This window comes from Sebastes umbrosus, chromosome 13 (genome assembly GCF_015220745.1).
Source record: "Sebastes umbrosus isolate fSebUmb1 chromosome 13, fSebUmb1.pri, whole genome shotgun sequence".
In the NCBI taxonomy this organism is placed as follows: Eukaryota; Metazoa; Chordata; class Actinopteri; order Perciformes; family Sebastidae; genus Sebastes; species Sebastes umbrosus.
The window spans coordinates 21,580,196-21,605,117 of record NC_051281.1 but is presented as its reverse complement, the minus strand read 5'-3'; the positions used below and the strand labels follow the sequence as shown (position 1 = coordinate 21,605,117).

Here is a 24,922-nt window from a genome sequence, read left to right as displayed (position 1 = left end):
CAATTAAAATGGGTATGGTCTGTGTTCAGCAGCTTAACAGCAGAAGGGATAAAGGACTTGGAGTAACGATTTGTTCTCCTTAAGGGCACATTATCACGTTGGCCTGAAGGCATCAGAGAGAATACAGCCCAAAGAATGTGATCTGGTTGGCTGATAATTATTTTGCTTTCTCAGCCACCTGTTTCTCCCAAATTGTGCCCAAGTCCTTCTGCTGAACTCCACTAATCTTGGAGCACACTTTGACTATACTATTTAGACTGTTCTTGTCCTTCACAGACAGCCCGTTAAACCAGCAGGTAAAAGAAAAGGTTAAAAGGCTTTCAATAAAAGAATGGTAAAAGTTACATAAGATTGTATCACAGACATTTAATTAAACTTATTGATATTGTTATATCAATAAGACATTTATCCACAGGGGGAATTCACAAGCTACCTAGCAGCATATAAAGTAATGTATACAAATATATATAAATAAATTAAAATAATTTGCCCCACATTTATTAGCTTTTACTTTTGGTGCTTGAAGTATTTTGATACTAATACTCTATTAGTCCATGAGCCAGACCCCCAAAATTTGGCCGTCGTGCCACTTTGGAGGGACCAGGTCTCATAGTGATTTTTTTTTAAATGTCTATGTCCATAGTGTTGGAAAATGCATGATAGCATTGCAGCAATGATAGCTTTCTATTTTTATATTTTTCTAATTTTTCCATCTTTTTTCGCCATTTTACGCGTAGATCCAGTATAAAAGAGGGTAACCAACACACAATATCATGAAGCTATATATCGTTGTAAAGCTTAGATTTGAATCTATCCATCGGTCACATTGTCATGACACTGAGGTCAACAGAATTTGACCTTTGACCTCTTATGCTGCAATTGGGCAAATTCTGAATGCCACTCCAAATGCCCTTATATCTAACTTCATATTGATCTCATGTGCCCATGGATAGTCCAACATAAAGAGCACAAAGCGAGCTTTAAAATAATATATTACATGAATAACAACAATAACAACATTTCTTATGAGAATAAACGTAACTTTGTGCAGTTTGTATCTGATAGAATATCAGAACTTTGCATTGGGGCAGTTTGTAAATGGCTTTCTAAGCAGCAGAAACACAAAATAATACAAAAACTCAAAAGGCTTTCCTAAGAAATTAATTCTCTATCCATTATGTTATGTTTATATTATGTTATGTTTTCGTTGTCAATATAAACATATATGCTGTACTGTAAAAGCACAGTACTTGGAGTAAATATACTAATAGTTACTTTTCCACCACAGATAATTGATTATAAAGGCGGCTCCATCCTGCCTGGGAACACAATGTGACCTCTTTGTGCACCTCACATTTTCTCCTGATGCACTTCCGGTGTTCACCGGATGTTGCTAATGGTAGATTGAAGCGCCTGAGAAGTAGAGAACTGAGCCCAGAGAAATGTGTTTCTGCTGTGTTTACAAGGCGCTGGTGGAGACGTCCTTGTGGGAATAGTTGTCTCCTGTCTCCTTCTATGTCCTGTTGATATCCAGAGAAGCCTCAGGCAGGGTAAGCTTCATCTCTGCTGCGTTTAGCACTAACAGGCTAGCTCTGTCAGCTAACAGCTAGCGCTATCTGATTAAAGTCTGATGTTGTGTTCAGACACCTGCAAGAAAACCATCTCTAACATCAATCAGGTGGTCGCTGCAGGGCTGTGCATGCACATTACTATAATACTAGTGTCCTGTTATGAATAGGTAACCTTAACTACACGTGCTATCTGTAGTAGCATACATTGTAACTGTAAACAATATATATATGTGTGGCAATCCTTAAGTCCTGGGTGAGTTAGAGTTTCTATTTGAGTGATTTGTGCTTTGAGTTTAGCAGTCTGGTGTATATTTGTTGATGCTTGAGCTTCAGGTTTGCTGGATTGTGTAACTAGTGACACATTTGTGTGTGTAAACAAGGAAGAAAAAACGTTATATCTACATTTCTTTCCATGAATGTGGCCACAGACATCCAGTTTGTAATACTGTAAATATATTATATATTTAATATAATTATATTTAATAATATAATATAATGTTACAATACTTGTATCAGTGGGCCATAGAGTTTGATGGTATATAAACATTATGTATAATGCAAAAACATAAATTGTAACTGTAAATAATATATATGTGGTAACCAGTCCTGGTTGATTTAGAGTTTCTATTTGAGTGATTTGAGTTTAGCAGTCTGGTGTATATTTGTTGATGCATGAACTTCAAGCTGGCTGGGTTGTGGACATAGTTACACATTTGTGTGTGTAAACAAGGAAGAAAAAACGTTATATTTACATTTTTTCCATGAATGTGGCCACAGACATCCAGTTTGTAATACTGTAAATATATTATATATTTAATATAATAATATTTAATAATATAATATGATATAATAATATAATGTTACAATACTTTTATCAGTGGGCCATAGAGTTTGATGGCATGTACACATTATGTATAATGCAAAAAAACATAAATTGTAACTGTAAATAATATATATGTGGCAATCCTTAAGTTTTTTTTCAGTTCTGGGTGAGTTAGAGTTTCTATTTGAGTGATTTGTGCTTCGAGTTTAGCAGTATGGTGTATATTTGTTGATGAATGGGCTTCAGGTTTTCGGGATTGTGTACATAGTTACACATTTGTGTGTGTAAACAAGGAAGAAAACCCGTTATACAGCATTTTTTCCTTGAATGTGGCCACAGACATCCAGTTTGTAATACTGTAAATATATTATTCTATACTGTAGGCAGGGTCTGAAATTAATTTTTTTCCTCACCTGCCACTGTGGCAGGTCACTGAAAATGTCTACCAGGCACTCAATACTTTTGTCTGACACTTTTGAAATCTATGTAGAAAGCTTTAGATTTGTTAAGACAGTAGAACTATGGAATATATAACGTAACCTTAAAGCTAGAGTTGGTAATATTCTTCAAAAACATGTTTTATTATATTTGTTGAAATTCTCATTACACCCCGACAGCAATCGATAAATCAAATGCTCTGACAAAAAAATAATAAAATCCAGCATCTGTAGCTGTCGCAGGACTGTAAGCCCGTCCAATAATTTTATTCTGCTCATATATTCTTAATATCATATTTCTTATTATAAGGAAACCTTATTATAAGGAAACCTATCTGCAATGGTGGCAGGTGACCTGCCACAGCCAACATGTACCCTGTATTTGGCAGGTTGCAGGTGCTAATTTCATTCCCTGACTATAGATAATATAATATTACAATACTTTTATCAGTAGGCCATAGAGTTATATGATGGCATATAAACATTATGTATATGGCAAAAAACACTGGCACAAACAAAACTAACTATATGTGTATATATTATATATAAATAGTCAAATGTTTGTCAGGCTGTGTTCAGCTTTGTTGTCCTTGTTTTAGCTGTATGTCTATTTCTGTGTATGTACATTAGAGAGCAAAACAACTCAGTCAGATTCCTTGTATATGTTCACATACTTGGCCAATAGAGCTGATTCTGATAAACATCAGCTTAAAAAAATAGGAAAAAAAGTTTTGGGGAACTGAATAGACAACTTTCAGTTTACCATCCTGTTTTTTTCCCCTCAAGTTTTCATCTCCAGAAGAGTGTATTTTTTTTGTGTTTCGCTCTTAATATAACTTGTACTAGTTGTTCTTTTTGTTTGTGAGTATTTTTGTATTAACATTTTGTTAAGTGTCTAACAATCTCAACATGTGGTTGAAATTAGCCTACTTGATTAAACTACCTAGGCTATATAGGATCAAAAAGCTATATCTTGGACATTGCTTAGAGAATGGATGTTTTATTTTACGTGTTACAGTTCTGGACATTCCTGACCACCTTGTCATACAGAGTTTGACTTGTTTTGACAGAGAGACAGACTGTTTATAATTTTTTGTATTGTTTGTATTTTCTTGCAGTATTCTTGCTGTGTCTTACCAAATTGTGGACCATGATGGAGCGAAGACGAGCCTTAACTATTCCATTTAATGTTGACAACGATAAACTGGTATGTGTGACCCATGTTTTCATGACATACATGTTAACTTGTGAGCTTTTAGTGTGCAGCGTGAATTGCTTTCTCATCCTGGCAAGATACTGCAGGGATGCTTGCTTTATGGCTGTCATCATAGATTGTGCTGATCATGTGTTGATCACAAGCTCATTGTGATCTGGGATGGTTTAATGGCTCTACTCTCACACAGACCTGCTCTCTTGATTGCTATATTGCTCAATTCTGTTGATCAGTGAGCACACTCACCTGTCTATAACAGAAATGGATCTCAGTATGGGCAGGACACATGACTGTTTAAGCATGAGCAGCTACAATCAGAACATTTTTGCATCGCCAAAGCTTCTACTGTGCTACAGTTACCATGATATGCTGCTACTAGGGCTGCAAAAAAAATATTTATTTTTGCGGTTTCTCGGTTAATCATGTGGCCTATAAAATCAAAATATTACGTCTGTTAAAATTTCGTAAAACTCAAGTTGTTGTCTTTAAATTGCTTGTTTGGTCTGACAGACTAAAACCAAAAAGTTTGCAATTTAAGACAGAGAGAATCAGCAAATCCTTGCAATTGAGAACGAGGGAATGTTGGTATTTATTCCTTAAAAATTACTTGCTACGATAAATCAATCATCAAAATTGTTTGTTGATTTATAACCTTTCGACGGACTAATCAATTACCTGATTTATTTATGCTGCTTTAATACTAGTTTGACTAAACTGCTGCAACTGCAGGCTGCCAACACATAGAAATCAAAGTCACAAGCTTTACTCATTTGCACTGGCTGTATTTGCACACACAAGGAAGCTTGTCAATGCATGGTAACTAACCACCCTGTGAATTTTAGGTGGAAAACCCACTCAAAATCTCCGTTCCATGTCTTTCATCAGAGTGTGGGAAGTTAGAAAGACAGGTACATCTTTGCTCTCTGTGTGACCACATGAACAAATGTTATGGTGATAGCATGGCTATTCTGGATTATTCTTGAGACTCACACCATTTCTTTCCCTTTTAACAGGTTTCCTGGACTGCATTTGCAGATTGCAAACTCAGACATCGTAGTTCACAGCATAAAAATGGATCCATGCTATCTGATCGCAACCACGTGACATTGGAAATGGCCAGGTGAGCAGGTGCCGACGAGAGTTTTGAAAGATGGACTTTTTTAGGCTTTGATTGCAGACTGAAATACCTGCTCATTGTTCTGCCTATAAGTTAACACTGATAAATATTTTGTTTTGTGTTATTTTGTCTACCTCTAAACTGTTACAATCGGTTATTTTTCCAGGCTTGCTTCCTGCTTTGCTACAGTGCAGAAGCTCTTCTCGGCTTAGCTGTTATTTTAGTTAATTTTTCCTACTTGTCTCAAACTACAACACATTTAAGGAGGTTTCCTATAACAGCTGGATCATTTATGACAACTCATGGTTGAGATGATCTACTTTGAAATGCTACCCACGATGTTAACGCCACCCAAACAGTAATTTAGTGGACTACTGACAGCATTGTGCCCTGGACTATACTATAGCTCTCTGCTCATCAGAATCAATGAAGACTGTCATGAATTCTTACAGAAGAGTGCCATATTCGAAACAAAATAAATATTACCACTGGAGGCTTTCTCTGAACTCCACGACACTCACGCCAATGTCCTCTGCTGGTGAGTTAGGAGGCTTTCACATCAAGGAACATAGCCCGGATTCGAGTACACTTGACCCCAACGCCCAGGTCGTTTTATTAGTGTGACCACTGTGTACTGTACCCGGACACGGTTTGTCGATCCGTGCTCGGGTTCACTCGAAAAGGTGGTCTCGAGTATGGTTCATGTGCACTCTGGTACGGTTCACATCAGGTGTGAAACCAACTGTACCAAAACACCGAAGTGGATTGCTATTCAATGCAAGTAGCAGTCAGCGAGTAGTTTTGAAAGGGCAGGCTTTTTTCAGCACCGCCAGTCTTCTCAGAAATCTGCATATGCGCAAACTGCAAGGCCATGGGTGATAAAGCATGAAGGCAGGCGACAGGTTCATTCTTCTCCCCAAACATAAACCATAGTAGGCATAATACAAAGGTCACCTCATATGGGCTTGGGATCTTGCGATTGGATAGTGCTTTTACAACACTATAGCGTCAACATAAGCAGATGTCACATAGATGATGACGCAAGTGTACTCGGGTACGGAACAGCATTGCTAATGTGGAAGTGAGCAGCGGAGGAGTGGAGTGGGGTGTACAGGTGTACAGGGGTGCAGTGTTTTGCTCAAGGACACTTTGACACCCTCTGGAGGAGCTGGGATCAAACCGGGAGCCTTCCGATCACTGAACGACCGCTCTACCTCCTGAGCCATGCCGCCCCACTTCAAACTCTGACATCTGGCAGACAGCCAGAGATGTTACAACTGGAAAACAGATTTGAACCATTAGTGACACAATGAGACAGAAGTTGAGATGACTGCTGATACATTTGGACACGGGAGTATTATGAAGAGTGCCAGCCGAATGTCAGCGTGTTGACAACCAGCACTCAACGGGGCACATTCTGTAACTTTGTTGATAACAAAGACGACCGAGAGAACAGCTCTCTTCCTGCCTGGGCTGACGAGACTGATAAGGAGCTGCATAGAATGTTAATAGATGCCACTGAGCTGCATTTCTGCATCTTGAATCACCGCCATTCTAATCACCACCGAGCAAATGTGCCCGGCATCAGACAGGAAGGAGAAGAAGCCTCGGACAGACAGGATCCTTGCCGCACTTCTACTACCCTCAATATGCCCCTTCTTTCTCCTATGGGAATGGACCTGCTGCCTCGTATTCTCCCAGAAAATTTGAAAGATCTTGCGACTCAGTTCTTTTAAATCAGGGCTTAAAACCTTTCTGTTTGCCACTACATTTCATTAGGCTAAACCTTAGACTGTATTTATTCATATCTTGCACTGTAACTGCACTATACTTTTTATTTCAGTGTTTGATTTGTCTTCTTTTATTTAGCTTATTTCTATCTTGTATTGTTTCTTTAAAAAAATATTAGTTTTTTGTCATTTTCGCCTTTAATGGCCAGTTAACAATGAAGATGCAGTCTGGAAATAGGGGAGGGAGAGGGGTATGAGATGCAACAAATGTCCCCGGCTGGAATCAAACCAGCTGCGTTTCGGTAATGTGGCGTGCGCTGTAGCCGTTCGGCTACCGAGGCGCTCCATGTCGTTTCTTCATGCCTTTCTGTTTTATGTAAAGCACTTTGAGCTGCCTTGTTGTTGAAAGCGATGCTATACAAATCACCTTGCCTGTGTAGTTAATTGCAGTTTCTTAAACGTTCACAAGATGGGGCTCTCGCCCTGAATATTAAGAGTCCTATTGAAGTGACTTACAGTGGTATTATTTTTTTTTCATAAACATTTCTGAAGCATTTGAACATCTAAAGCGGGAGTATTGGCTGTATAAGTCATTCTGCTGTGATTCTTTCCTTTTAATATGATGACTGTGCGTGTATGTTAAATGTACAGGTGCCCTATTATTTTGTTTTGATTGGTATCATTTTAATTGGTGAGTTTTTTTTAGTTTTTTTTTTAAATCATCTACATTTTTTAAACTTTGTAAATGTATTACTACAGTGACTGAATAACATTGACTTTTTCTTTCCAGCATATACCTCATGTGTCAACATTATGTGCTATTAAGCCCATTAATTTGCCCTCTATAATAGATTGGTACTGTATTTTTTACTTCTGTCTTGCTTTACTTGTTTTAATAATCTTTAGTGTTATTGTTGTTGTTATCTAACTGTAAAAGAACTCCTCTCCAACAAGAAATTTACAGCATCACACAGCTTTATACAGCTTTTTATACATGATGTTTAAGGCGAAGCAACTCCATGCATGACAGGAACACAGAAAGTTCCAGGTGTTAAGTTACAAATATTGTACAAGTATCATGGTGTCCCTAGCGATTATACAGAAACCTGTGAAACCATGACTCATCGATGTTTCATAAAAATGGGTCCTCAAGCAGTTAATCAGAGATAATATGACATTTCTATTAACTGCTTAGAGAAAACATTGCTTATAAGCACCATGACTCATGGCCAAGGTTATCATGACTGCACACATGTCTTATCTACACCCCTCCCTCTTGATCAGCTGGTGTACACAAAGTCTGACCTGCGATGGTAAATGAGTTATAAATTAGAATACCTTGAGGGGGGCACGATGTTCCAGAGAAGACGCTGCTCTAGGAAAGTTGCAAATAATTGCTTCTCTGTTTTATCCTGTAGGAGGAAGCCCCGTCTGATCCTGACCAATGTCCTAGAGACAGACCAAGGCAAGGCTTATATGGAAAGGATAAAACCACGTCTTTCTTTGGGAAATCAAGGACAAGTATCAAGTACACGGAGGGAGAGTGGTCGATGCAGAGAGGAACCCCTGATCTGCAGAGACACAAGGTCCAGTCAGAGGGAGTCCAAGAATGATAAGAACAAGAGTGTAACCCCTAAATGCAACCAGAAGACCACCTCCTCACCCGCTCAACGGTAGGAAGTCCCTGTTAAAGGAATAGTTTGACATTTTAGGAAATAGGAGTTGGAGGAGAACATTGATACCACTGCCGTATCTTTCTGATAAATATGAAGCTAGTGCAAGCATCTGGTTAGCTTAGCTTAGCATAAAGACTGGAAAAAGGGTGGAAAACAGCTAGCCTGGCTGGTAAAAAAAATTGTCTACCAGCTCCTCTAAAGCTAACTCATTAATAGCTCGCTAATTAACCTATCTTGCTTGTTTAATCTGTACAAAAAGTGAAGTGTAAGAGAAACAAGTTGCGGTAATCTGCTGGGCTATTTCTCCACACCGGCAATAAATGGAAGAAGTATCCCAACAGCGAGTGAAAGCTGCTCACCCTGTGCATAATTGACACACTTCCTGTTTCAGTGTTAATAACAAACATATTTAGTGTCTGTCTGTGGCTGAATGTGGGTGACTACAGTACCTGCATAGACGAATGACACCAAAACCTAGACTGTATATATAGATGGACGACGCGTTTCCACTTCCTCCCACTGTACAGAAGTGAAGCCAAAATATCCCGGATACAGGAGCTGTCATCTTGACATCATTTGGAGCCAGAGTCTGCGCAGTAGTGATCGGTCGGTGGAGCCGCGGTTTTGAGGTCTCCGCCCAAACCAAATAGCGAGCCGAGCACGGCCGCACCAAGACAGACTCCCAGCTGTCAATCATGACGTCTCGTTTATAGCATCAAATAACTAATTAAAACCAAACACAAAAATTAACACTTGACCAAACATCAACGTGATAAGAACCACCTAAAATGACAGAAACTATTTTTGGCAAAAATGTACTTGACGTGTACTTTGACCTTTTAATTTGGCCCATGTCCCATCTGCTAACATGGAGGAGGAAGGATTTATGTCCTCTACTGCAGCCAGCCACCAGGGGGCGATCGAGATGTTTTGGCTTCACTTTTGGGGAGCTGTCATGTCGTTCATCTTTATATACCTAAATCATATTTTGATAATGCTACTGTTATTCTTGTTTGAATTTTTTTTTTGCATGTTTATGGTGCTATAGATATTGTACACTCCTCTCTTTTGTAATATAGATGTAAGGCATAAAGTCTTTCTGGGTCTCAGGGTGTCAAGTGGCTGCCACTTCCACCTATTGCTTCTGCACAGCACAGCTTTATTCCTGGGGGACTTGCAGCTTCTCTGCAATAATAATATTAATAATTACCCCATATATAGACAGTTGCAGAAGAGAAAGGGAGTCTCGCACCATTAAATGCCTGACTGTGAATAATGAGTCAGAAAATGGGACCCACTTGCAGAGAAAGCTGACTCTTTGTCTTACTTATGATGTTGTACTGGTAAGAAATAAACTTTATATAGTCAGGATAATGTGGTGGTTTTTCACATAGGCCCGTGAATAATGAACAAAAATAACCACAAAAACAGTAGGAGGTATTCTTTATTAGGGTCATTTGTTTTCGATAAGTTTAAGGAGAAATTACATTTTAATGGAGTTTGGCTCGGCCGGCTGCGTCCTTGGCTCTCTGTATTTTCCAGGCAGAAAACGTGGTGATTTTATTAGGAATAATACCACACAGAAAGATTTCACAACTTAGATTTGAGTTCAAATGTGTTTCTGCATTTGTGTTAGTTGGATATTTTGTGATAAGGTAAACTTTTAGTATAAAAAGTTTTACGCTACTTCATGTGGCTTTTGCTAAAAAATTAGAATAATGAATACAGCATAATCAGAACATGGTATTTAATAATTATTTCATGTTATCATAGGTCAAGAGTCAGGAGAAGGTCACAACATGTTGATGACGAAGGGGACATGGAAGAAAACAAAGATATCGAGGAGGTGATAATAGGAAAGGACAACGGAGACGACTACAAATTCGCTGAAGTTGTAGGTGTGTAAACACGAAGGCATTCAGACACACAGTTGCTGATGAGATGCTGCTCTCCACCTCCATTGTACTTCACCGGGTTATTCTTTTGACTTAATCACTTACAGTATATTACGACTTGGACAGCATCATGCTTACATTTTCCTGCTTTCCCCTGACCTTCTCTCATATGCCCTTTAAGGATTCGTCCAATGGGAAAGATTTATTGATACTCCTGGCTTTGCTTTCAGAGTAAATAAACAGATGCTACACTTTTTATAGTTCTGTAAAATAAAATGCCACATACTTTACTCCGCTTTTCCCCTCACAAAGCTCTCAAAAGTCTCTTTTTCTATTTTCTCATAGTAGCAGTAGCAACAGTCAGGTTGTCAGTACTGTATGTGTTTATTGTGATAACTTGGTCAGTGTTTATCTGTCTCATACAGATTGTGGGTTGTCAGTGAGCTGGGATCGTACCGAGGATACAGGAAGTTGCGATGAGTTCTCCCCAGCCAGCATCAAGGACAGGTTGACTGATCCAGAAAAGGAAGTACAACACAATTTGGTGAGTACCGTACAGAACTCAATCTCACCAAGGAGTAGACTTCATCCAAACATTCCTACGAAAGGCTTAAAACAAGAGCCCAGACGTGCACTTCATTACATTAAAGTGTTTGCACTTTTTTTTTTACATCATCCTCATGTTTTGAGCCCTTGAGTCACTTTTCCATAACACCCCAACACACATACCAGTCTGAAATGAATGCTATTACATTGATGTTTTCACACATGCCAAATAAGTGGATGGAATTATGAATATCCAGCAAAAAGCCTTACATGCAGCTTGTGAACAAATAGTCCAAAACTAACACCAGAATCCTCTCTGTGTCTTTGTCTGCGATTTAAATTGATTAGAAAAGAATTGGGCATTCACTAGTGAGAAGTGAGGGGTGCTATTCATTAATTAAAACTTCATTGACCAAATAAGTTTTAATGTCCATAACTGTTGCAGCCTGTGAGAAAACTGAGAACACTCTTCTTTTTTGATATCAGTAATATATTTTTCCATGCCCGTTGTCTGATGAACTAACACCTAAATTGAGGAGCTGAATTCTGTGTTGTGTCTCAACAGAAGAGGAAAAGAAAGGATGCAGAGTCCCGGTGCAATGGGACAGATAGCTCCAAACGCCACCGTGAGAGTGTGCTTCGCCTCACGGGAGAAGACGGAAGAGACGGAGGACCGGCCACTACACGTCTTGGTCCGGAAGATAGTGGAGAAGACGGAGATTTGGAGAGCCTGGACCGTACCATTGTACAGTTCACGGTGGGAGCAGATGATCGAACAGAAGTTCTGGTCCCAATCATCCGTCCTAATTCGGAGGCCGGAGACTCTATCGGTACCCCCAGACGAAGTCTATCGTCTAGCCAGGACAACACTACCACAGCCAGCCCCCCTGAACCCAGTGAGTACACCAACACAGGATGAGCTGCTAAACTCGGTAGCTTCATTTTACTGCAGAAACTTTAGTGTGAAATTATCTATGAGGAAACTTAAACAGTTGCTCAGCTCCGTGTGTTTGTTTGAGCCTTTTATCAGGACATAAACAAATGATCTGATGTGTTCCAGCTAATGCAGCAGGATTCACACGCACACTATTCATACACATTTTGAGATTGAAGGCAGTTTACAGGCAGTCTACTCTGTTTTTTTTATGTTATGTGTTCATTTTTACATAAACGTTTTTGATAAAGATCTCTTAAATTTGGTTATTAAAGAATTGTGACCAAGAAATGCACTGAACAGTAGACTTTAAAATTGAAAATTAAGCTTTAAAGTCTTTCGTTTCTATGCTGCAAACATATCTTAACATACATGCCAGTACCAATGGATCTGTGATAAACTAATATTGGCCATTTTATCATTTTGACTTTAGTTATAAGTCAATAAATGTTGGGTAAGCAAACGTGGCCGTAAATGCACAAGTTGCCATGTGCATGGTCATTTTGGAAGCTGCAGTTTGTGGAGTTGTTTATACAGAGAGGTGTTTCTATTATTATGTCCACCCCATTTTATATCAATGACCCTCTCTGTGCAATGCAACACAGTTCAACAGATGATCCTCCAACTGGATCATACCGTTGAATCAACACCTCGCTAACACTGTTCCAACAAGAACATAATGTTATAACATGATGTTTTTACTGCAGGACTTTTGTATTAGACCTCATTAGTTTTAGCTAGGTGTACCTTATTAACAGGCGTATGAGTGTGTTATCTTCTGCCACATGGCTCAAGCATCTCATCAATTATTGTTTTAGTTTGTCTTGGACCTTTTGTTTCTGCTGTGTGTGGGTGCGCCCCGCATCTTAGTAGCTACTGTGTTTCCTGTTTTAGCCTACTCATGTGTCTTTTCTAGGATTACTACTGTCCTTGCTCTCCTTTCAAAGCCCATTACACCTCCTGCGGTGTCATTTAAGCGCATATGTGAGCTTGTCTTTGAAAGCAGTAACGTAGCATACAGTAACTCCCAAGTAAAATTCACATCGGGCCTGAAGTGTTCTTGTTCATGTGCTTCTTTTTCAGTTGTGCTGTCCAGTGATGACGAGGAGAGCGGTGATGTTCCTCAACACTGCAGCCCAGTGGCCCATACACTGGTCACTGTGGAGGACGCATTAATACAGGGACAATCCCCGCTGGAAGCTCTGGTCAAACTGCACGAAGCTTCTGACATACAGGTTAGCAGAATGTGTCCCTGTGTTATATTTGATCCATACCTCTTCAATGCAACAGAATCACATTTCAGAAAAGATAAAGAATGTTTCTGTCTGATGACTAAGTCTTGTATCTGACTCAATAAGAGCAGAGCACAAATGGATCTTGGGATATAGTAAAAGGAAATTCAGATTATTCTCAACTGACCAGAACCTGCACACGTGGTTGCTCAGGCACGCGATACGCTACTAAAGTAAAACAAAACATGCCGGTGGGCAGCACAGTCCTACATGGCTAAATAACGGAGCTAATGTTAACGGAGGTTGTGATGGGTCACATTATGATGCGTTTTTCAGTAAAAATTAGTATTGTATTAGTATTAGTATGTCGAAGGTATACTATAACGTTATCATAATGTGTTCAAATATAATCCTTTAAAATTTAGTTTTTGCCGAAAAACTTGAATAAATCCAGTTGTTTGAAGGAGATGTTTTCACAGCAATATAAAATAGATATTAGAGAGGGAATTATAACGATTTAATCGAAGCAAATATTTGAATAAAAATACAAAAAACATTTAGAATCTTTGATGCTTTACACTGACTTTGGGACACTGACTTAAAGGTCCCATATCGTGCTCATTTTCAGGTTCTTACTTGTATTTTGTGTTTCTACTAGAACATGTTTACACGATTTAATATAAAAAACCCTTTATTTTCCTCATACTGTCAGCCGGATAATACCTGTATTTACCCTCTGTCCGAAACGCTCCGTTTTAGTGCATTCAACGGAGTTGCGTTGCTAGGCAACAGTTTGGGTCCATGTTTACTTCCTGTCAGCTGATTTTATTAACATCCACTGCAACAGGAAATAAACTGGGACACATTTAGAATGTTTATGTTGAAAACTGTGTAATAATCTATATATTGTATATTTATGACATCACAAATGGACATATATCCTAACGGCTTGTTTCAAAAGCACAATTTCTGAACATGGACTGCGTGTATCTCTCCGTATATTGATTGTTTTGATAGTTTAACAGTATTAATATAGCACTTAAACCTGCTGTATAATATAAAATAAAATCTCCCTTTTTTACAATATGGGACCTTTAGAATTAGTTTTTGGGACGGTGGTGAAAAAAGTTAGTCTGGAGCCTTCTTTGCCAGCTGCTATAACAAAACAACAAAAAAAATGATCGGTATCGGCCGATATGCCTCATTGATGATCGGCAATCGGTGTCGACAGCAAAAACGTGATAGAGGCATCTCTACATTTCTTGATTATGATGCCTGCATGTTTGCAGGTTAGCCCCCCCTTAATATTTTGTAGTTTAGCATACAGTTGTAGGATTATGGGCAGAGAGGCTTGCCATTACAGACGCTTGAGCTAACAGGAGCTTCATACAAGCTTCATCTTACAATGAGTTCAGTAAGTTTCCTGTTGCAACAAACTTTTCTTTTTTTTCTTCTCCTTTTTAGTTTTAATCAGAGGTTTATAACGTAATTTTTTACCCTCCATTCCCTCTCATGCTAATAAGATATTATTGAGACAGATGATGTCTTGTTGATAACAAGACACCAAAAAGTAGCAGCATGCATTGCTGACAACTACAGTGTCGTTCTTGTTACTACCACTAGATGGCGCCAAGGTAAGGACGTTTCAAATCCTACACATTGTGGCTTTAAAATATTGTAATTGGAAAAATTAGGTTGTTTATTGAAATATTGGTTTCAACTATATTGCCTGACCTTACAGCTCGGTCTCAGTGTAGTAATTGAGGTTATTATGCAGTTATTGTGTATTACTGTTTGCACCATTTTCTCAAAACTGTGTGTGCATGTTTGTGTGTTGCAGGTGTTGGGTTTAGCTGTAGATCTTCCTTCTTCATTGGACATTTCTCCCATGCCCAGTATAGACTACTCCTTCTCCATGCTGCACTGTGGAGGTTACCAAGGGAAAGCGAATGGAGACATCATGGTAACCTCTATTAATCACAAATGCACGCTGATCACGTTCAGTATTCGTATCACATTTCAGGACATGACACTTTTTATTTACTCTTCTTTCACAGATAGTAGACCAAAAAATCATCATCCCACTGCAAGGTAACGATTTATTATTTTATTTTTTTAACATTGGTGTCAAGTACACTAAATTTTAATCACAGTGTTTGTAGAGAGGCTGAGGCCTGCCTGAGCCCTTTGGTCTGGGGTGTATGAACTCCTTGTTTTGGTCATGCTGTCTGCACACCATCCACTCCTAGCTTAGTGGTCTATTTCAGATGCTAAAGTATATGTGTGTTCCTGGATTAGACCCTCAAGGCCCTCGTGCACTTTCACCTTCTGAGCCTGTGAAATCTCCCCTTCAGGGAACTAAAGTGTTTTTTCCTTGCAATATGATCTTGGCCATGGGTGTGTAAGACAAAATAGTGTTTGTTAAACAAAATAGATTGCATATTAGTTTTGTGAAACATTTTGAACAAACAAAGCATCGTTCTTCTGTACATATATTTTCAAGTACAAGTTTGTTTCTGAAAAATACATCATGACTGAATAACCTTGAATGAAAGAACGGCTTATTATTTCAGCCTTGAGCTGAGCTTTCAGGACATTTCACAAGACTTTCCAGGACGTAGGAACAATGTAGCGATATAAGCATAGAAACTCCAGCACACATTATTTTCTACGCTTACATTTTCTTTGTTGGTTTCACACTACTTGATTAGGAAAGCTCTAAAGCTATTTAGGCATCTGCAGTGGGACCTCTGGATCCGTACAGAGAGCAGCTTAAAGATGTTGGATTGACTTTCTTTCGTTATGGAAGTTGGTGGAATGTTTTTACTGCCATACTAGGGAGAAATGCGAGGGATTTCCTGTTTTTGGGGTGGGAGACATAGCAAAAATCTTCACGGTATATGTAGTTTTATATCACGGTAACGGTTTATATCATAATACAGTAATTTTTCTATAAATTTAATTAAGGAAGGATTTAAAATAACCATACCGTACTTTATCACATTGGATTATCTTCTTCTTTTACTTGGAACTTCCATACAAACAAAAACTACTCACATGTGACAACACATAAACAAGACTCAAAACAATAAATCTAAAATTATTTCCAAATGGAAGCTTTAATGTTTCTGAGAACAATAATTTCAGGTGTTACAGGTAGGGCTGTCAATCGATTAAAATAGTTAATCGGGATTAATCACAGTGTTTATCTGTTCAAAATGTACCTTAAAGGGAGATTTGTCAAGTATTTAATACTCTTATCAACATGGGAGTGGACAAATATGAATGCGTTATGCAAATGTATATATATATTTATTATTGGAAATCAATTAACAACACAAAACAATGACAAATATTGTCCAGAAACCCTCACAGGTACTGCATTTAGCATAAAAAATATGCTCATACCATAACATGGCAATCTCAGCCCAACAGGCAACAACAGCTGTCAGTGTGTCAGTGTGCTGACTTGACTATGACAATGGATTTTTATAGTTTCATATGATGCCAGTATCTTCACTCTAGCTGTAAAATTGAACCTTCTGCTCCGTGTTTACAACTTCACTCTCCTCGCAAGAGCATTCGAGAATCACCACCACTACCACGGTGGAAACGGTTTTACCAAATCTCTACCGGTGGACACATTTCTACCGTTGCACGGTAGACAGTATCCTGTCATATCGCCCAACCATAGTGAGGCATTATTTTGAGTGCGGTAAAGACAAAGAAGTAACTGTGTTCATCATTTGATACCAACAATGTGAGCTGCCAAGCTAACCTGACCACCTCTTTCTCCCCAGACGTTGATGAACACGTAGAGGTGACGTTAACCTTGGAGCGTAAAGACCTGAGGAGGTACAGCGTGTGGGAACAGCAGGAACTGGAGGACCGGGAGTTTCACTTTAAGGGCGATGAGTTGTTTTCCCCTGCCGCCGTCCTTCTGTTTTGTGTGTCAGAAACTGCTGCAGCTGCTGTACAGCAAAAACTCGTCAAACTGTGTGTCAAACAAGATGGAACCACGAACTCTGGTGAGACTGCCGGATTGCTGAGTACACTTCATCCTCATTTCTAAATGATTTCTTGAGACAAGTAGCATTTAGTTTGCAACTACTCTGTAATTTTTTATCAAAGCAGATAGAATTGTTAATCTTTAAGGAATGCAGACTAGATTTTTAACTTAAATGTTGGCAGCTTTGTCAACTGTTTCCATTTAGTGGCTTAAATTTACAAATGTCACATGTTTTTGTGTCATATTTCTAATTTAATTTTCAGTATTGTTTGATGTGTCACATTATTATCAATGTGCCATGATAGTGGTGTTATGATTTTTTTTTATTTTAACAGAAAAGGTGAGCCCCTTCATCCTGGTGACTCTGAGAAATCCTGTGGAGGGAATGGAGGGGGCTTTATTGCGCTCCCTCCTGGACATCGACTGTCTCAACAGCCTGGAACAAGAAACGCCACTCGATGGTGCAGACAAATTTAGTTTCTTTGAAGACTTCCACATGCCTGTTCTTTCTCTGGACGATAGCATAGAGCTGATTAGAAGAAGTGGACTGGACTCTCACCTGCTGTTTCTGCTGGACCTGGAAACCACTGACCCTAGACTTGACTCGGACCAGGAAGGTCCACATTCTGATACAGAAAGCACCCCGCCACACATCCAGCTGGAGGATGAGTCACAGACAGAGACTGCACGGGAGCTAGAGACAGCGACAGAGACTGAACTGGAGCCGGAGACAGCGACAGAACAAGACACAGGGACAGAACTCAAACCAGGGGAGGATCAGAAAGAACAAGAGCTCGAACATCCGCCTGAGGTAAGTTGTTTGGAGCGGTATCTACCTCATGCATATGTTTACTGGTTGTGACCAGTTAATCAGAGTTCTTTGCTATAATTGTATGTCATTATATAGACCAAAAATAGTTAAAGTGTGCTAATTCACAAGAACAAAAGCAAAAATTTGAGGAAAGTCTGAAAAAAATATACATAACTGTTGGCAGCAGAAATGTTTTTTTCTTCTTTCATCTCCTGTTAATCATATTGCAACCCCTCAGATTTATCTTGTGTCCCCTTGTGGGGGTGCTGACCCCCTGGTTGGGAATCACATGTCAATGGTAAATCACTACAATGTAAGTTCTGCTCCTATGATTTGAATTTTCCTCCCACAGAAGAAAAAGGAGGAGCCCACTCCTGTGTACACACTGTGCCACCGTAGAACCAAAGGATCCTACTCCGCGTCCCTGTGTAGACCCGACCCCAGCTTGACTAAATTTAAACATCAGGGCCTGGCTCGCAGGCAAGTAACCTACGTTATCATATATGCAGCTTCTCATGCAGCCTGGCCCAGCAGGGGTTGGCACGTGGCCTCCAGATTAAGATTCTTGCAGCCAATGCAGTTCACTCTTAGGAATAAAAATACAGTATAGGGATGTATTGATCCGAGGTTTTTTATCTCAGGATTCTGACACCTCAACTCACGGTATTTGCCGATACAGACTACCGACCTGTTACCAGACCAAATTTTGTCAGTATTAGCCCAATACCAATCCGGCATATCGGATCAATGCATCCCTAACAAATATTGTAACTATTATAGTTTACCTACCGCTGCAAATGATCAGATTCAACTCTATGGTTGCTCTGTGCTACATCTGTACACCTGTCATCCACTGTCATTGTAAGCTGGCTCCTTCTTCTTTCTTCCACCTCTGCTTAGGTTGATCCAGTTTCCTCCTCCGCCATTGAAAGGAGGAATAACCGTCACAATGGAGGACCTGCGGTGCCTTGACAGCGGGCACTTCCTCAATGATGTTATCATTGATTTTTACCTCAAGTAAGTAACACATTTATAAAAAAATAAATAAAAAAAAGGCTTTAAATTGACTTTGCTTTCTCACAAGTGTGTGGAGAAGCGATTCAATTTTGAACTGATTGAGTTGATGTGTTTTTGAACCAGATACCTCATCCAGAACACCTCTGCTGCTGTGGTCGAGCGCTCCCACATCTTCAGCAGCTTCTTCTACAAGCAGCTGACACGGAGGGACAACGCCAGTGAAGGCGTCACCAGTGAGACGTAAGTCGTGTTGCCAAAAAATTAACGAAACAAACCTTTTCTGTTGAGACATTTCCGAATTTCGTATGTAATGGGTCTGAACTGGTTAATGCTGCTTCCAGGAAATAGCCACAGCCTCGCACTCTTGAGTCTGACAGGGATGAAATCTTTCTTCTTCTTGTGTTTTATGTATTACCAAACTAACAAGGCAAGGCATCAGAATGGAAACTACATTACAACCTTGAACAGTGCTAACAGTGTTAAGAATTGTTTTGCATATTCATCTTAATACTTTTATTGTCTCCATTTCTTCAACAAACATGAATTCACGATTTTTATAGATATTCTGTAAAAAGAATAAACAATCAGAATCAACACAAGTGTTACAATAAATAAAGTAAAATGCTTTATGATTTCATTCGTTATAAGTTAGTGTAGCCTTCATCTTAAAGTGGCAACAGATCACTTTTCAACTTCTCCCCCCCCTTAGCAATTCCAAGTGGTATTATTGATGGTGCCGCTGTCGCAAAGACAACCGGATCACTTTTGTTTTCTTCAGAACCTAGCAACTACCAACGACACAGTTCGCAACATGGCTAGCAGCCTGGCTACTGTCCAAAGCAAGAAACAACCGTAAGAATCCCGATTTGAACTAGAAACACTGATCTCAGTGCTAAGATGAAGGCTGAGCAAATAAAGTAAAAAGTAAAGTAAAAGTATGTATTAATAATAATAGCAGAAAGAATGTTTTTTTTACCATTCTCCCTCTTCAGACTTCTTCGCCGCCTCCTCAACGGGGCTCTTTTGCCGGGTAGAGTTTCCACAGTTAACATTGTTGCTGTTAGCTATTTTATTGAGTTGTAAGCCAGGTGCGACATGAGACTTGAACTTCCCAGCACTACTCTCAAGTGTCTGCAGGTATTTGTAAGTATGTGTAACACTGTTAAAACTTTATTTTTGTGTGCACCCAGCTGTCAGAGGCAGAGGCGGCACCAACGGGTGAAGACATGGACACGCCATGTGGACATCTTCAAAAAGGACTTCCTGTTTGTGCCTGTCAATCAGGAGTGAGTTAAATACATCATGAAGAGGTGTATTGTACAGAGTTTTTTTTTTTGTTTGGTTTACCACATAATGTATCACATCGCTCTGTTGTCTATTTAGGGCTCATTGGTATTTAGTTGTCATCTGCTTTCCTGGACTGGACGAGCCAAAATCGGAGGCCTGGAGTGGTTCAAACGAAGAGCTACAGGAACAAGAGGTGGCTCAGGGGTCTAAAAGCCCAAATGAAAACACAGAGACACCACCTACACCACCTACATTAAATCCCAATGACAGCATGGACACAGAGACAGGTATGTTTGACTAAATGATACTAAAATGATACATGCAGTATGCAATAGCTTTTCAGTGCAGTTATGCTGATTTCTGTTGTACATTTCAAGCACTTTATTTATTTATGTTGCGATTGCAAAGCTGAAGGTGATGGTTAGTTTCATGTGTTTTTAGAAAAGCCTCAAGAAGAATCCAAAGACCCAGCACCAGGTCCAGTGGTAAGAAATGTTCCTGTTCTGTGCTCACTGGGAATAACAATATTTTTTCTTTAATATCACAGATAAATGTTTTACAATTTGTCTTTATTTGTTCTTACAAGTCTGCTCAGTCTAATTCTTTCTTTGTTTGTAGACCTGCACAGAGCGGACCTTCCAGAAGACAACTATTACGAAGAGGTGAGTGTGCGGGTACACAGAGTGACATCATTCTGCTGCCTGATATATGAGAATGAGAACTGGTGCAGTTTAGGGATGGATCTCCTCGTTAACGTGATGGTTCCCTTATAGCATTGGGTTTAAATCCGAAACATTGCGTAATAGGCGCTTTTGCTTTTTTCTTTGACACCAAATCCTCCGCCATCGTCTTGTCTGTCAACTCTCTCTCATCCTATGTGTGTGAAATCTGACCCCTGCTACTCTGTGCTGAGACTCTGTACTGAGCAGACACTTTCAGTTTGTCGTTGAACACCGTGCAACACTGGAAACACGGACTACCGTGGCAAACAGTTTTTTACACTAAGTCTTGTAGATAATGTGTCCTTAGTTATTGTCTGCACAATTTAATTGTTAAACATTTTATGTTTTGTGCAGACTATATTGAACTATTTGGTTTACTGCTGGCTTCAGTGTATCTGCAGAGCATGCTAATGAGAAAATGTGTCAACGCCTTTTCTTCACACCTTCTTACATGATATTAACACAATCTCCACCATTACTTAGTATAGTTGTATATTTACGCATCACAGGCCTCGGTCACATCTTAAGATAAATCCTGTGAAAGCAATTGTTTGTCCTTTTGGGTCCTCGCAAATACCACAAACACTGATTCAGTACAGTCCAAAGGCAAGTTCAAACCTTGTGTCTTGTAATACAGATAGTGTATTCAGATCGTCTAAATCCAGCTGAAATGGAAGGCAGGTAACATTCGACATCATCATGTCTTGGATCATCACTTGAGATTGTATTTCACTTCTGTTCGGACATTTGATTTGATGTCTTCTGCAACCACTGTTAAATAAAATGCCAATATAAGCTCGGCCATGCAGCTGAAAAAAAAATGATAGTGGTTATTTTAAAAGGCACTCTGATGTGTTTTAGAGAGTCTGGACTGGGTTGGAGGTTTGTCTTTTTATATAGGCATACTACAACAGTTACTAAATGGCCTTGGTGGTCTGCTTGCAGTTGCGTACACACTGCTCTATGAATAGGAAAAAAATGATGTCTAATGTGTATGTAAACATTGAATGACAGATGTACGTCTCTTCTCCGTAGGCCGTGTATTCTTATCATGGATTCCCTCAAACTTTCTCTTCATGAGCGAGTCTTCAAACTCTTACGGGAGTAAGTATGACACTTTTAATCCCCCTGTCAGTAGCCGCATGTGTGCGTTTTTATAAATGGATGTAAGATGATGTGTATTTGTCCGTCAGGTACTTGCAGTCAGAATGGGAGGTCCGCCGTGGTTCATCGAGGGACTTTAGTACTGACCAGATGCAAAGCTCACACTGCAAAGTTCCCCTTCAGGACAACAGCAGCGACTGCGGCCTCTACCTGCTGCAATATGTCGAGAGTTTTTTGAAGGTGAGGAACTTGACACTCTTTTTCTAGGGCTCACATAGTCAAACACGTATTAATGTAATATTGGATCAGCAAGGGCTTTAAATCTTCATGTTTAGATGTTAGATGTTTACATCAAAATGTTTTTATTTTAACGCAATTAATTCTGCTTCTGCTCTCAGGACCCTGTGGTGCACTTTGACCTCCCTCTACACCTACAACGATGGTTTCCACGGCAGCAGGTACGGAGGAAACGAGACGAAATCAGAGATCTGGTGCTTAACCTTTACCGACATCAAAACCTGGATAGCATCAGATAGACGGACGAAGCAGCTCTGCTGTTCAGTGCATCCCATTCCTGTAGCCATTATAAATCACTGCTCATACTGAGCGACGGACATTTCAGCGTGAACTAAAAGGATTTCCTTAATTATTAGATGCTGTTATTGTTTTATGCATTAACTCGACAAAACATGTAAACCTTCGACTATCTGTGGGTCCCGTGAGTGAACATGAAGGCATCAGCTAATTTAAAATAAACACGCAGCTGGCCATCCAACCAGAAAGAGTTTTACTGTAGATAATAACTAGACATGAAAATGTTTCCAAAACCCCATGACTTTTTACTGATTGTTTTTATGCTGCAAGATATTTTATATTATTGAAGCCCAGTTTGTACAGCAAGTTGGTAAACCATTTTTTGTTGGATTTACATGCTTTGCTGACATTTGTTGGACATTGGAGGTCATGTGTGACTTCATATTTCAGTCAGTCATGGTTTATTTTTAATCAAAACTGTTGTGATTCTGCATTCTTTGCATCAGTACACCTTTTACAGGATGAACACAAGCATAGTATGAAGTACATTTCCTACGTGTCCTATCTGAATTTCATTATAGAATGACTTGAAGGCTCGGGAACTGAAATACCAACATGAAGCAGTGTTTTGATCTTTTGCCCCTTTTTAGATACATGAAAAAAAAAAAAAAAAAAACTCTTTCAGTCACTCAGTGCCTCCCTCGATTATCCTGCTAGCCTCCTAGTGCCAGATAGGAAACATGACAGCCTCTACAGATGACTATGAACTAGGATCATTCACTCACCTTAAAAATAAAAATGTTATGCTATCATTTATCCGTGACACTCTCTCTGTATTGAGATCCACCATGAAGCCTAAAATCATATTGGGACACAATGATGGTACTTGAGATCAACTCTGCCAGCACAAATTGGCAGAATTAGACCAAATTTGGATGTTAGACTATCAAAACAGGCTCCTGTATATTGTTAGTTTGCATAAAGCATATTCTAAATTATAGTTCTGATAGTCAGGTGGCATTGAGGTTCTCTGAAGGTCATTGAAGTCTCTTTGGCGATACCATTTATGTGTCCAGATTTGACACACTGAGCCTTTTTAAAGTTGGTGGCTGCTATTATCAAAATACTAGCTTCGGCATATAGATTAAGAAGAAATATTTTGGTACAAAATGTGGGAGAAATGGTTCCCCATCATGCAGTCCAAATCAGAGCAGGGTGTGTGTTGTGTGCACTCAAAGTATTTTATTTTAGCAGCATCAACTAGGGTTACTTACATACAACATCATAAGAAATTTGAATTTACTTTAATAAGAATACAACTTGCAAAAAGTTCAGGGGTTCACATACATTAGCATGTGTAACATCATGCTCTCAAACTTAAAAACCTACTTAATTAAGACCTAAGAGACATTGCTGCCCGTCACTACCGTTGCCTACATTCTTCTCAGCAGAGACCTTGATAGTCTTGTAGTTTGTTCCCTTTTTGTTCAGGTGTTTGTATCTCTTTTAACACTTTACCATGTTATGTTTTTTTTAGACATTGTGTTGAATGAATGTACAGGAGCTGATTCCAAAATATCTTTGGTTTCAGTGTTGTATTAAAACTTGTAGACCAGATTACACTTGATATTCTGTTTTTCTTTGTCTTGTTATTATTTTCATCAAGCCTAGATAGATGCATTAAACAAGCCCAGTATGTTTTCTATGACAATATCTGAGTGTGGTCCTGACTCTTGACCTCTTGGTAACAAGCTGAGGATTAGAGGTTGGTAACTAAAACAGAGACTGTGTTGTAAATCAGCTGATAGAAGTTTTCTTTGGCTGCTGTTCTGCAAACCATTTTATTTCTATAACTGTTATTAATTCTCTTTTTGACCCGAGGAGCCATTTCATTTTGAAATGCCTGTATATTACAATGCCAATATAATCTGTTCAGAGGGTTAAATGGTTGGCTTAGATGTATTTACTGTCTCAGCCTGTCAGATCCCCTCACAGTGTGACTCCCAGTAATCCCCCTCCCATTCTGCATTGCAGTGTGCTGCAGCCATTTGGCGTATACAAAATCTACGCTCAGTTGCCAATTCATTAGATAAACTTAGTTAAAAGTAATAATAATACATCAGTCCTGCAATAAATCCTAGAATGCATTAGTTTGAGCTAGGTGTACCTAATAAACTGGCAACTGAATGTATATAACCAAATGGTTATGGATAGCAAGCCCTGTCCAGTGTTTGCATATTGTTTACACTCCGCGTAGAAGCAGC

The 24,922-nt window shown here is 39.2% G+C and overlaps 2 protein-coding genes across 3 annotated transcripts in view; both read left to right on the top strand.

Moving 5' to 3' along the window:
- The first annotated feature begins 1,349 nt into the window (after positions 1-1,349).
- Positions 1,350-24,275, top strand: senp7 (SUMO specific peptidase 7). Of its 2 annotated transcripts, XM_037789995.1 has the most exons (23): positions 1,350-1,550; positions 3,950-4,038; positions 4,887-4,952; positions 5,058-5,164; positions 8,310-8,564; positions 10,341-10,465; positions 10,888-11,006; positions 11,574-11,904; positions 13,026-13,177; positions 15,015-15,137; positions 15,232-15,265; positions 16,975-17,202; positions 17,519-17,994; positions 18,347-18,474; positions 18,895-19,011; positions 19,135-19,251; positions 20,202-20,297; positions 20,395-20,585; positions 20,740-20,783; positions 20,917-20,960; positions 22,056-22,124; positions 22,214-22,364; positions 22,523-24,275. In XM_037789995.1, the coding sequence occupies exons 2-23, from the start codon at positions 3,982-3,984 to the stop codon at positions 22,658-22,660; spliced, it is 3,168 nt and encodes a 1,055-aa protein (XP_037645923.1). In that variant the 5' UTR covers positions 1,350-1,550; positions 3,950-3,981; the 3' UTR covers positions 22,661-24,275. The 2 variants fall into 2 exon arrangements, with proteins under 2 accessions (XP_037645923.1, XP_037645924.1); XM_037789996.1 differs by lacking the exon at positions 4,887-4,952.
- impg2a (interphotoreceptor matrix proteoglycan 2a) overlaps positions 23,828-24,922 on the top strand; it is a 26,658-nt gene continuing 25,563 nt past the window's right edge. Inside the window, exon 1 of the mRNA XM_037790138.1 lies at positions 23,828-23,873. Coding sequence (XP_037646066.1) covers positions 23,828-23,873 — 46 coding nt within the window. The remainder of the gene's footprint in view (positions 23,874-24,922) is intronic.